Source organism: Poecilia latipinna, unplaced genomic scaffold (assembly GCF_001443285.1).
Source record: "Poecilia latipinna isolate Pla-1442-1.1 unplaced genomic scaffold, P_latipinna-1.0 Scaffold1713, whole genome shotgun sequence".
NCBI classification, from domain to species: domain Eukaryota; kingdom Metazoa; phylum Chordata; class Actinopteri; order Cyprinodontiformes; family Poeciliidae; genus Poecilia; species Poecilia latipinna.
The window spans coordinates 160,411-173,999 of NW_015114329.1; the positions used below are offsets into that span (position 1 = coordinate 160,411).

Sequence of the window (13,589 nt, forward strand, 5' to 3'; positions counted from 1 at the left end):
GAGAAAAGATGCATAACTGCTCATTGAGAACTTTTTAATAATTCTATGGCCATAAAACTGAAATAAACCCAGGCTCCTTTCTGGATAGGTTTGACCATCATGCTCCTTTTTAATAAAATCATGACACTTTTTATTAGGCTGAAAAAAAACGATCAACCATGAAATGAACTAACTGCTACTGAACTGAAGTGTTTAAAATGTAGATTGCTGCTGTCTTGCTGCATCTTCATTCCATATCAAATGTTAACATAGCAAACAATAAATGAAATAAATATAATGAATAAACTAAATCTGTTAATTACATCAGTTCTTGTTATTTTATTTCTGTAAATATTTTTATTTCTGTAAATGTGTTCATTTATATTACTGTATCTTCTTACTTTTTTCTTTTGCTGACACAAAATTACAAACCCAACTTTTCCATCATTTTTATTATTTTCAAAACATCTACTCGGATGCAATTGTGTTGTTTTGGGACTTTTCTTTTACATTTTAAGATGATGGTAAGGTTGTTTTTCAGCCTTAAAGATTTCCAGCTCATTAGCAAAGACAAATTATAAAAATTATTGGAAGAGATTAAATGTTTTAATACCAATAAACCTTATTTTAATCATTTAGAGGGTTGACAATCACTTTAAACATGACATATTTTAATGAAACAGATAAATATACATTTATCTGTTTCATTATCTTGAAGAGACAAAGGCCTCAGAGACACGTTTTGGTTAAATGAAAGTAGATTAATTTAGTTTTAGTTATCTCTAATGCCTTTTATAATAACTGAGTTGTAGTTTCCCTTTTGCGTATTTACAGTTTGCATTTATTGACTAAATTTGTGTAATTAATATTAACTTTGCATAACTTTTGTTTGTTTTTAGCAAAGCTTTAAAAGCCTTTTGGCTAATTCTGGCACATTTACAAAAATGTTAATTAATGTGGATTGTCCCCACCAACTAACTTAAATTCAATTAAAATTTTATTTCTGATGGGAATATGAATAATTTTGAGCCTAACTCAAAATTAGGCTCAAATTTAAAGTCTAAGACTAATATAAAGTCACCTGTATATTAGGTGACTTTTCAATGTTTATCTTTAAGATTTACATCTAATACACTGACACAAATTTCCCCCAAAAAATGATTTGTCTATGTAAATTATTGAACATTATATAACCCTGAGTCCATCCTGAATCATTCATGTTAAAGGTGAAGTCTGTAAATAGTTCTCATGTGCAGATTGGACATCTGTTCAAAAGGATTTATTAGAAATGAATAAATCAGTACCTTCTTCTATCAGATCACCGTCAACATATATTTTTTTTAATACTTGTCACTTTTAATTATATATTAGTTGGAAAAGCCTTTGTAATCACACCTCCTGTGCAGTTGTTACGATGATGCCACTGCTCTGATGCTGCAGTTCACTTTGTTTTTCTTTCCTTTTTAAAGTCATTTTAATACACAAATTTAGCTATAAAATACCAAAAATCTGCCTAAATGTACATCATATGAAGATTATGATGGTGTTTTCTTCTCGTCAAGTCACAGTTCTTCTCCATCTACATTTAATTTGAACTTTATTTGAAACAGCACCTACTAAATCTGTCACATAAGCCATTTTATCAATCTTTCAGTTGTTTTTATACAAATGTCACCAGCCATTGTTGTTCTCATTATTATGCTGTAAAGCTGTAACAGTAGGAGTCTAACAAGGTGGTGAGTTTAATCGTCTCTCTGCTGCACTCAGCTTTTTAATAGATCTGCTGAATTATTTCCAGTTTGTCTTTTTTTTAAGCAAGGAAATAATGTGTGTCAGTTTAGATTCATCTGAACAAATCACTCAACTAAGCTAGTTACATAAAAAAATCTTTTAAGAAAATGGCTTATAATAAATGTATTGAAGTGTTTATTTCTCTTCAGGGATGCAGTAAAAAGGATCCCAGCTCTTCTTGGTTAAGTCCAACAGGTTTGTAACTGGATGGTTCAGTAAATGCTGCTGCTCTCTCTGTGGTGGATCAACGCAGAATAAAGTTCTTTTAGATTCATCTGAACACATACTGAGCTGTCAGTTCAAATCCAGAACATTGTTCAGGCTTAATGTTCACATTTGGGAGTCCAACTGCACAATCTGGACAAGTAGTCTTCAGAACCAGAACCAGAACCACTACTACAGAGGTTAGCCATGCTTTGGTACTTACTGTGTGCAGGAGGTTCCAGATGCTCTGTAGATCCCAGCACCGGCCGGTTCATTCTCTTTCCTCTCTTTCCTTGCCTGTCTTATCTGAGAGGACTGGAGAGGAGGAGACAGGATGAGGAGAAAAAGGGTGGGAGGGTAAAGCAGCAGTGTGTCTGATTAGACAGCAGCTGGCTGCACCAGAGGTCTAACAGCTGATGAAAAGTTGAGTCATTTGAAAGTGTTGAATCCATAGCTGTTCTGTAAAACTGCCCACTATCATTTCCTCAAAACACCACATAGATACATCTCCTCTCCCAGGTATAAGGAGCTTGTCGCTTCACTGCTAAGCTGCATTTCCACTGACCATATAACTGCAGAAATGGGAATTATGAAAATAAATTTGCTTAATGGAAACATACCAATTTCAAAAGAAGGTTTTTTGATAAAAAAAAAAAGTATATATTTGCTCAAGGACGTGGTTGTTGTTTGGTAGTAATAAAATATGATCAACTGGAGGTTGAGTATGAACAACCAGATACTACTGGCAGAAAGGAGGAAGACGGCAGGAATGGTAGGAGGATGACGTTGCAACATGTTTTCTAATTACTAATCACATGAACAAACTTATTCACACATGATTCAATTGCGTCTCATATTTAGTAGAAACAGCAATTGCAAAATTATGTTTTTTTTCCATTAGCGGAAAATTGAGAAAGTTTTGAGCACGTTTGTGATGGAAATGTCATGATGTTGTGGAGTAAAACTCAAATGTAGGAGCAGCAGAGGCAAGAATATTTAACAAAAAGATAAGAACAAAACACACACACACACACACACACACACACACGTTTGCGTGGTTATCTTTGTGGGAACTTTCCATTGACTTCCATTCATTTCTACAGCCTAAATCTTACCCTTATCCAAACGCTAACCATTACATACCTAACCCTATCCAAAACTCAATTCACACGTTAGTCCTAAATCTGACCCCCGACCCAAAAATAGTGTTTCCCCTTGTGGGGACCATTGTTCGGTCCCCACAAGAAGCAGTGGGTCCCCACAACGTAGTCAGGATAATGGTCCCCAAAAGGTATTACAAACAAACGCACACATGCACACACAAAGCCAGAGCAGAACAAAAACAGGAATCCGGGGTAGAATGATAGCAAGTTTTCACAGGGAAAATAGTGAGAGGGGGCAGCAAAGCAAAGCGAGGATGAATAAATGACATGTATACTGGGGAGCTTGACTTACAGAACAAGGAACAGATGGCTGACTAGAAATGGGTTGCAGGTGTGAGGGGAGGGAATGGCAAAAATATTTACAAATATTTTACAAATAAATATTTGTAAAATTTATTTGAAAAATGAATTTAACAAATAACTAGAAATAGGGAAGAAATGAACATACGCTAAAACAGCTAAGAACTGAACTAAGGTAAGACAGAAATAAGGCTGATCTAATTGTAACTAGGGCTGCACCGATTGCAGTTTTCTGGCCGATCACCAATCTTTTAAAAAGCTTAACATGCTAATTCCGATTTTGGGCGATACACTTTTTTTGGGCTGAAATGTTGCTCAATGAAGCAAGAAAATTGTTGCGTTGGCAACAGTGGGGTCACTATTGCTAATTATGTTAAAGTCTAATGAACATCTTCGCCTTACTTTTTATCTTTTATCAACGGGGTAAGCTGCCTACTTCTCTATTTAGACTACAGTAGGTAGATTAACACTACTTCACATTCTGTATGTTGAAGGCTTATTAAAGATGGAGCCAAATTTGCAGTTGGGTTCAGGCCATAAATCTAAACTCTAATTTTTCAGGCACACAACCCAAACATACTTCAGTTTCAGTGGAAATGACTCTAGTCAGGCCCTCATCAATGAGCTGCTCCTTTATTTACTTGCTTACTCTTAAAGCCCCTCCCACCACCACCACCACCATCATCATCATCATTCTGTGAGTAAGGTGTTGATCATCTCTTCAGCTTCATTCAGGAGACCTGCATCATATCTTACACAAATTAGTTAAAAAAAAATTAAAAAACACATGTTCATCAGTTTATTGCCATGATTATGTGTGTCTTCCAAACTTTAGTGGACTTTATGTGAAAACAGACAGCAGGCTTAAAGACAGTGTTTCCCAAGCCTGGTCCTCAAGTCACACAGCCCTGCATGTTTTAGATAGCTCCCTGCTTTAGTATTCCTGATTCAGGTGATTACAGTTCAGCAAATGCCTGGAATCAGTTGGGCTGAAGAAATGAAACACCTAAAACATGCAGGGCTGAGAAACACTGGCTTAAGATACCGTCACCACTCAACATAAACCCCAATAAAATCTGTTGTTGAAGCTTCCAGTCATACCAATCCGACAACATCACACAATATAGTCAGACTATGAAAGCTGAAAGTACAGAAATTCAATGTTTGGTTTTGCAAAGCTCTAATGTCTGTATTTGAGCCTATGCTCTTCCCGTAGCATCCATTATTAATGAGCACTAATGGTCCACATGAGCCCTGAAGCTCCTATTGATTAGGTTTGTCTTACCTCTGATCTAACCACAGCTTACCACCCAGACCCCGCTCAGGGTCTTAGAACTTCCAGCTGGGAAGAAGTTCAACATGACATTTCCAGGGGAACAAATTGAGATGCTGAACATCTTTGTGGATGAGGATGGCTCCAGCACATAGAGAACTGTTATTGGTGAACAACAAAAGACCAAGAAGACCCTCTAAAGATGTTTGAGAGGGACAAGCAGAAGTGGACGCTTACTGGAAGCTCATTTTTGAAAAACACTCAGAGTCACAATGAAAAGCAGAAGGCTGCAGTCATCAGATGGCCGAGTTTGTGCCTCCACCTGCTACTAACTGGGGCCCTGCTCTTCCTCATGCCTCATCCTCTTCTTTAGCTGCTCTCCAATGTCCAACAGTGGGTTCTGTTTGCCGGAGAGTATCCTGACTGCGTCACTGAAGCGGCTGCTCTCAGTTTCCCTGTGGAAGCAGAGAACAGATTGACCCTCGGTAACCTAGATCTTTGTCCCTAATCCAGTGTTTAACAAACGTTTTCAGGCTGAAGATCACTCTACCCGTTTAACAAACACTCATGGACCACCTATCTTGAATTTGCCCGTACAATAACACATCATCTTAATGTATACAACCTGAAATTAAAATATTAGTCTCTTAAATCACTTATTGTTGTCTTATTTGTTCATTCTAATGAGAAGGGTGAGGCTATTTTGTAAATGTGTCTGGCCACAACAGAAACATGAGTGAATCTACTCCAGGTGTTTTGAGTTATTTACTAATGAAAAAGCAGATTCTAAGTTTCCCAATGATGAAAAACTCATGAAAATCAAAAAAGAAGTTATTCACTAAGGTGCTGTGTGCATTACTAAAAGTTTAGAGTCATGTGTAAATTAGAAGCATCATAAAAATATAGACGTAAGTTGCTATGGCAGAAACAAATATTTTCTTTTAGCCCTAAGAAAGCTCAATTTGAATAATTGTTTTATTTGAGATGTTAAGATGTAGTTAGTCAGCGTGGGGCGCAGCGCTGCTCACTGCCTCGTCACTGTCATATTGCACACGGCACAGTGGCAGCAGAGCAGCTCCAGGTCAGGGTCAGACCTGGCCACAGTCTAGGTCTGTTGTACAAACAAAAGTTCTGCCACTCACCCACAAAAAGAAACTGAAAAATATTCCTGCAGACATAAATTCTTCCAATCATGCAAGTAGTCCGGGTTTTGTTTTCTTTCCACTGGTATGTTCAGCTTTTCTTCTGAGTGAATATAAGCCACTTATTCACTATTATTTTTAAACACAATCCTTAGGTAAGTTAACTATACACACTTTAAGATCATGTTACAGAAAATGCAAAACCTTGCAAACCACTATGGGGTACCACAGTTTGAGACAGACTGTCATCATCGAACGGAAAAGCGATGCTTACAGCAGTTTACGCTTCTGGGACTGCTTCATCTGGCTGAAGTCTGTCGGCTCAGGCCTCTTCATGGGTCTGAAACAGAAGAACAAAAACATGCTAATGACACCTCTCACGACCTTCTCTTTGATTTAGCAGCGTCTGAACAGAAGTTTGGACATACACTCCATTTTTCTTCTGATGAACCTTCCTGCTCTTTCTTGGACCTGTCATCAAGAACTGAGCACACTAAACTCTGAGCTGGAACTTACGTTTTGTTCTTTCTTGTCTTACGACGGGATCCCAAGGCAGCAGGGGGGCTAATGAGCTGGCAGAGCTCCGGCAGGGCGTCCACCAGCGGCCTCAGGTCTCCCACCACAGGGGTGGCCCGCCGCCGGGCCTCCGCCGCCTGCTTCTCCTTGGCTTCCCTGATGAAGCTGATCTCTGTGAGAACAGAAACAGAATGATGACAAGAATAAAAACAAGCTAGCATGTTTATCCAAAACATCAGAAATCAGTAGACCCTAAAAGACATTGATCCAAACAGCCGTTTTATGCTTGTTTCATAACTACTGGGTCATCTTTTCATGGTGAGCAAAAAGTCAGTTCAGTCAAGACAGTTGACTTGATCCTGAACTATTATCATTAAAATGATTGAAACATAAATCCATAAGGTGTTCTATTTTGTAAATGTGAAACGGTGGATTCTGGAGGGTTTCTTCTTTGAAGAACTGAAAAACACACAACTATGAGAAAGTCCAGTAACATTTTACTCCTTGAAGGAAAAGCTCCACAAGAAGAATCTCAAGGTTCTGGAGTGGCCCAGCCAGTCTCCACACCGGAACATAACAGAAAATCTTTGAAGGAAGCTGAGCTAACATGCAGCGTATCCACATGTCTGAGAGAGGAATTTAAATGATTGAACCCTAAAATCTGTATGGACAGACGGAGCAAAATCCCTGCTACCGTTTGGTAAAGAACTACAGGAAACAGCTGTAGACAAAGGTTCCTGTCAGGGCTGAGTGATATGTCTTAAAGATAAAATCTCTTGATTTTTTTTTGTTTGTTTTCAAACCAAATCTAATTTTTGATTTTAATCATGTTTTCCTTCCTTAGAAACAAATGACAGAAAAGATTTTCAAAAACTTGTTTTACTTCAATCATTCCATGTGAGAACTGATCTGAATTCAAAACCTAACTAAACACAAGCTGTGTGTTTAGTCGAGCTGTAAAGGCTGATGTCACACTGACTGAACTACGGAAATCTTTGGAAAATCTCCTGGTTTTCCAAAAATCTAATTCTTAAACAACAAACTCTATTAGCTGATAAAATTGAGTCACTGCCCAGCCCTAGTTACTGTTCTAAATATTAAGTTGTATTTTTCTAGTATGCAAGAAAATTATAATTATTCAAAAATCATACTATGATTTGAACATTTTTAGGTCATCTCTCACAGCTGAGATGTACCTACAATGAGGCTTACAAACCTCGTCATTCTTGGTAAGAGGTGAAACTTGAAAAATAAGAACTAAATAATTTTTTTTCCAACTATAACCAATCATAAGAGAGCAATTTTTTCAGATTACTAGAAAACGAAAATATATTTCAGGTCAATCATAATAAAACTGTTAGGTGAGGCAGTCATGCTTTTCTTTTGTCCTTTCATATATTCATTCTTTGTAGACCGAGGAAATCTGGAACAAGCTGTCCTTCTAATTTCTTCCCTAATTCTGGAAAAGCGTCCTCTGTGGAGCCGGGCTCGGATTTCAGCGGGTCTGAGGCAGCAGCCATTAGCACCTAATTATACGCGTGAAGAAGCTGCGTGTTGTGTTACTGAGGAATTGATTGGCTCAGCAGAAGGCTTTGGTTACAGGCTTCATGTCAATTACTGGAGATGATGGCCGCAGAGTTAGAGCAGCAATAATTACACTGAGACACAATAATGGTCCTGAATCCAAAACCCACTCATGCAGTCGGCATGCGTCACATTTGCAGATGGATTCTAAGAAATAAAACACTTCTGAATGTTATGTTCGCTCTAACATTGCTCATTTTTAAGCTAAGCAGACACTTTACGGATAACCACTAATCGCTAAGCGACCCCTGGTTGTTCTCCTGACACATGCAGATTGGATCTGTGGTCATACTGCAAAGTATTGATTAATTCATTTTTCTGGAGTTTTTGAACATCAGAAGAGACAATTTTTAAATGCATCCGATTTGGACTCACAGTGGCTGAAAGGCCACTGCGAGAGGAAGAAGCCATTACTCAAACAGCAACATGAAAAATTAGATTACAGTTTGCAAACGCACTGATAGATCATTTAAAGGGCAAATAATGTGGAAAACTTTGAATTTAAAGAAAGTCATTATTCTGGCATTTAGCAAATAAAACATAGAATGGTAGCTAAAACAGGAACGTTTTGCTTGGTTTCAATCTTAAAAAGTTTATGTAAATATCTGCTTTCAGCTGAATGTGGAGAAATAAATGTTGATGAATGAAGACAGACATTAAAGCATGTGTGCTTTCAGTGAACAGCAGCAGGTCTTCCGTGGTGGAAACATGTTCTTTAGGCACTGATGAACTTACTGCTGAGCCATCTCTCTCTTCTTTCCTTCATCTTCTCTTTCTTTGACTTGAGTTTTGTCTCCACTGGTCCTGTGGCAACAGAATCACAGTTCCATGGTAACACATATAAAACCCGGTTAAACAGGAAAGGTTCCTAGGGGCAGAGAATGGAGCTGATCTGCACTCAATTATTTAGATAAAGAAGGTTCAACATGTGGCACAGGGGCCACTTGGAGGTCTGCAGATTATCTTGTTTGGGCCACATACTGCAGGTACATATTGACCTGTGAGCACAGGCAGATGGATGCTGTAGTGATGAATTAAAACTTTTCATCTACTGTTTTAATCATTCTTTTTATTTCAATTAAAAGTAAACAGGATTACAAACATTCAGCAACTTTCACTCAATTTAGAAAAAAGACAATTGACTCAAAAACTGCCGCTGATCCCTCTCTAGATGAATTCTAATGTAAATATAGCATTCCATATGTTGCTTTTTTTTTAACCAGAAACTGTTAAACCAAAAAACAGTGTTCTGTTAACTAATAAATGAGGTGGATAAAATAAAAAAGGAGTGATAGGAAAAGCTCAGCAAGTTGAGGCTAAAATCGTTACAGTAGTTAAGACCTCTAAAATGCTGCGTTTTTATCTGCCACCACGAACCAAACAACACAAGTGTTTGCAGTCAGAACAGGCAAAGATAAGAATCTGATGCTGACTACAGAAACTAGGATAGATAAGAGCGGGGTGGGGGGGGTTTACCACCACTCTGCTCCCATGAGGAGAGTCGGCTTTCTGCTGTTAGATGAAATGGATAGCTGCTGTGATTCTGGCTGAATGGACACAAGGCGACCCTCCAACCCACACACCTTGAATTGTTTCAATGGAAAAAAATGACACAAATTAAAGACGTATTAAGGTCTTTAATCTGCTTACGTGCTTCATGTCTGGGCCTTTTGTTTAGTTAGCCATTTTGAGGAAACACGAAGAGAACCACCTAAAATCAGATGAGATATAAAGCCTCACTATATGGGGTCAAGTTTGGACTGGAATACTCTGCACAGATCACAGGTAAACAGATTAGCATTCATTTCATAAATGAAACCAAACACTGGGAATAAAGATATTTATTGACTCTAGAGGTCTTTATTAACAGTCACTAGACAGAAAATATGTGACAAACCATATTTCAGAATTGTTGCTTCAGCAACTATAAACAGAGAAATACCATCTGAAGTGTATTGAAGGTTCACTGGCTGTGAGATGTAAAAGTGAAGGCTCTGGTACACAGGCTGAAATGAACTCACTTTATTTCACACTAAGTGCACACAAACAACTTCACTTGTTTGGCATCATTATGTTTAACCATCACTTGTGTATGTTGACTCTTAAAGCAGAGGTTTTAACCAGTGAACACCTTCATGTTTACTGTCTGTAGCTCTGGACTGTAAGCAAATTCAACACTCATACTTCATCTTGAGAGGTATTTTAAGAAAGTGCAATAGAAATTTTGTGATAAAACTTCTATTGCATTTGCAATAGAAAAAACAAGCCACAAAGACAATAAAGACAACTGAATCCTAAAAACAAAGGATTCAGAATTGTTGCTTTTTAGGATTCAATAACCTTGATTCCTACTATCCAGAAACAGAACCAAACAGTGACCTAAACACAAAGAGTAGAATCAAACTGTGGCTTAAAAACTACTGACAGAGCAAAATAGAAGAATTTATGAACCATTTCACCTTAAAATGAACCATTTCTGCTGATTGCGATGTTAAAATGTGTGGAGTTAAGATCAGACAAAGCCCTCAAATAGTCCAGAGGTACAGTGACCAGTCTGCTGGCGGCCCCTGCTGGTTTCTTCCAGTCAGAGCATTCACAGGAATTAAATATTTAAATAAACCTGGATTTTAAAATGTGTTGACTTTTTTCGTGGATAATATAGTTGGAGAATCATCTATTAGAGCATTATCCTGTCTAAAACAATGACTGTGCCCATTTCCTTCCTGAGGAGAAAATCTGAACTGTTTTCTGCTGCACCAGGCCCCGAGTATTAATGTCATAAAAATTCACATCTTAGTTATTAAACACATTTGGATAGTTTAGAAAAATGTCTAACGTCCTGACAAAACTTTAATTTAATCTCTACATTACTACATCCCAAAACTAGAACACAGACTGCCAAGCAAACTGTAAGACAGCATCAACATCCGGTATTTAGACTTCTTCAATATGGACTCACCTAACCAGATGTTGATGTTTGCTAATGTTCTTTAGCAAGCTGAACTCTTTACTAACTAGGTGAGTTCTGAAGATTATCAGCAGTTCTGGATTTATTTAGGTTTGAGAATTTTCACTCTCGAGGTACGCGGGCTAGATGAGATTTTGTGGGTGTTATAGTGCATAGATGGTCTTGTTTCGACCCAAGGGCTACTAGATTTGTTTAGGTTTGCTGAATACAAATTCAAGTCACAGATTTCAGACTTTTCTTAGAAAAAACAATGTTGAAAATGTTATAATTATGTTTGAAATCCATAGGACTACAGTTAGGCACCAATCTGTGTAGGTCTACCACGTAAAAACTGTTGTGATTTGTGGTTGTAAGGAGACAATACATTATATACTATATAGATTATAATGCCAAAATGATTCGCTCACCTGCCTGTCACTTAAATATGAGTATAAGTGACATATTGTCATATTGAACCCATAGGATTCAATATGACGTTGGTGCACCTTTGCAGCTAGAATAGCTTCAACTCTTCTGGGAAGGCTGTCCACAAGGTTTAGCAGTGTTTACAGGGATTTCTGACCATTCTTCCAGAAGCTCATTTTTGATGTCACATACTGAGAAGGCCTGGGTCTCACTCTCCGGTCTAATTCATCCCGAAGCTGTTCTATCAGGTTGAGGTCAGGACTCTGTGCAGGCCAGTTAAGTTCATCCACACCAGACTCTGCCATCATGTCTTTATGCTCTGATGCACAGTCATGTTGGAAGAGGAAGGGGCCAGCTCCAAACTGTTCCCACAAAGTTGGGAGCATGGATTTGTCCAAAATGTCTTGGAAAGCTGAAGCATTCAGAGTTTCTTTCATTGGAACTAAGGGGCCAAGCCCAGCTGCTGGAAAACAAACCAACACCATGATCCCTCCTCCACCAAACTTTACAGTCAGACAAGTACTGTTGTCCTGGCAAGCACCAAACCCAGACTGGTCCATCAGATTGCCAGATAGAGAAGCGCCATTTGTCACTCAAGAGAACATGCCTCTACTGCTCTAGAGTCCAGTGGCGGCCTGCCATACATCACTGCATCTGATGCTTTGCATTGCACTTGGTGATGTATGGCTTGAATGCAGCTGGTCACCATGGAAATCCTTTCCATGAAGCTCTCTGCGCACTGTTCCTGAGCTAATCTGAAGGCCGTGTGAAATTTGGAGGTCTGTAGTGACGGACTCTGCAGAAAGTTGGTGACCTCTTTGCGCTATGTGCTTCAGCATCCACTGACCGCTATGTGCATCCACTGACCCCACTCGGTCAGTTTACATGACCTACCACTTTGTGGCTGAGTCGCTGTTGTTCCCAAACACTTCCTTTTACTTATAATACAGCTGACAGTCGACTGTGGAATATTTAGGAACAAAGAAATATCATGACTAGATTTGTTGCACAGCTGGCATCCTATTACAGTTTCATGCTGGAATTCACTGAGCTCCTGATAGAGCTTAGAGAATTATTTCACAAGTGTTGGTAGAAACAGTCTACATGTGTAGGTGCCTCATTTTTACAGCTGTGGCCTTGGAAGTGATTAGAACACCTGATTCCCATAATTTGGATGGGTGAGAAAATACATTTGGCAATAGTGTACATCGGTAAGGTGCAGCAGAGCGTCAATCTTACCTGTGTTGGTGGGCTGGACTTGTGGGCATTCCTCAAAGCTGAGTGTTTGGACCAGGGACTCTGCAGAGATCTTTGTGGCAGCAAATATCCCAGAAGGAAAGAAGCGCTGAGAAATAGTCTGGAAAAATGTAATGAAATCAAAACACATCATTATCATTGTAGAGAAAAGGGCTTATTATGAATCCTTGGGGAGCTCCATTTTCAATAATATATTTTCTTGAATAGCTTTATTCTATTTTTTATTTTCCTCTTATAAAATCTTTTAACCAGCTGTACATCCGATCTTTAACAACCAGCATGGACAGTTTTATAATCAGTCCTCACTTCCACATTATATCGTCGGCACTCGTTATATCAAAAGTACAGCCACCACACTTTCTCTGCTTATCTGTGCTTTACTAATTTTATGGTCCACACAGATTACTTTTAAAATCTGACATTCTGACAGATGATGTATGACCTGTCCTTCGCCTTGGGTCGGTTCTTTGTCCACGGGTGGCGCCGCCGGTGTGTTGTGGAGCTCTAGCGGACTTTGGGACAGCTCCGTCCCGCTGGGCTGAGTGAGGCTGTGGGGACCGTGGAGCTTCACGGCCTCCTGATGGAGCTTCTGACGGACATGTTTCACCTTTCCAACCATGTTAACATCTCCAGGACGTCCAGCTTTTCCTTTTATGCCCACCAAGCTACTTGGACCTGTCGTTTCTACTCTACAACGGTGCGTTGAAGACCACGTGGGGTCTGACTGTCTGAACTATCGGAAGTTCATGTTTTTACATTTTAAATGTCGCGTATGTAAATCTGAACTTCTGGTCCAATAATTCAATTTAATATTCTTTTGGTATACGAACATTAGCTAAATTCATTACTGACGGTTTCAGAGTGAATAATAGTTGTTTAGCAACATGAGTTGGAAACGAGAAAGTTACTAAAACCGTAACAGAAAGCACAAATCTTTTATTTTGACGATATTTAACGGAAGTGTTGTGTTAAGTTCAACTTGACACTAATTGTGCCACGGTTTACTC

At 38.7% G+C, this 13,589-nt stretch overlaps 1 protein-coding gene across 1 annotated transcript; it reads right to left on the bottom strand.

The window, feature by feature from the left end:
- Window positions 1–4,054: 4,054 nt before the first annotated feature.
- Window positions 4,055–13,330, bottom strand: slx9 (SLX9 ribosome biogenesis factor). Its single transcript, XM_015060427.1, has 6 exons — window positions 13,025–13,330; window positions 12,565–12,682; window positions 8,688–8,756; window positions 6,369–6,540; window positions 6,127–6,192; window positions 4,055–5,165 (listed from the first exon to the last, which is right to left on the bottom strand). Exons 1-6 carry the CDS (start codon window positions 13,199–13,201, stop codon window positions 5,039–5,041), a joined length of 729 nt encoding a protein of 242 aa, XP_014915913.1. The 5' UTR covers window positions 13,202–13,330; the 3' UTR covers window positions 4,055–5,038.
- Window positions 13,331–13,589: the final 259 nt, after the last annotated feature.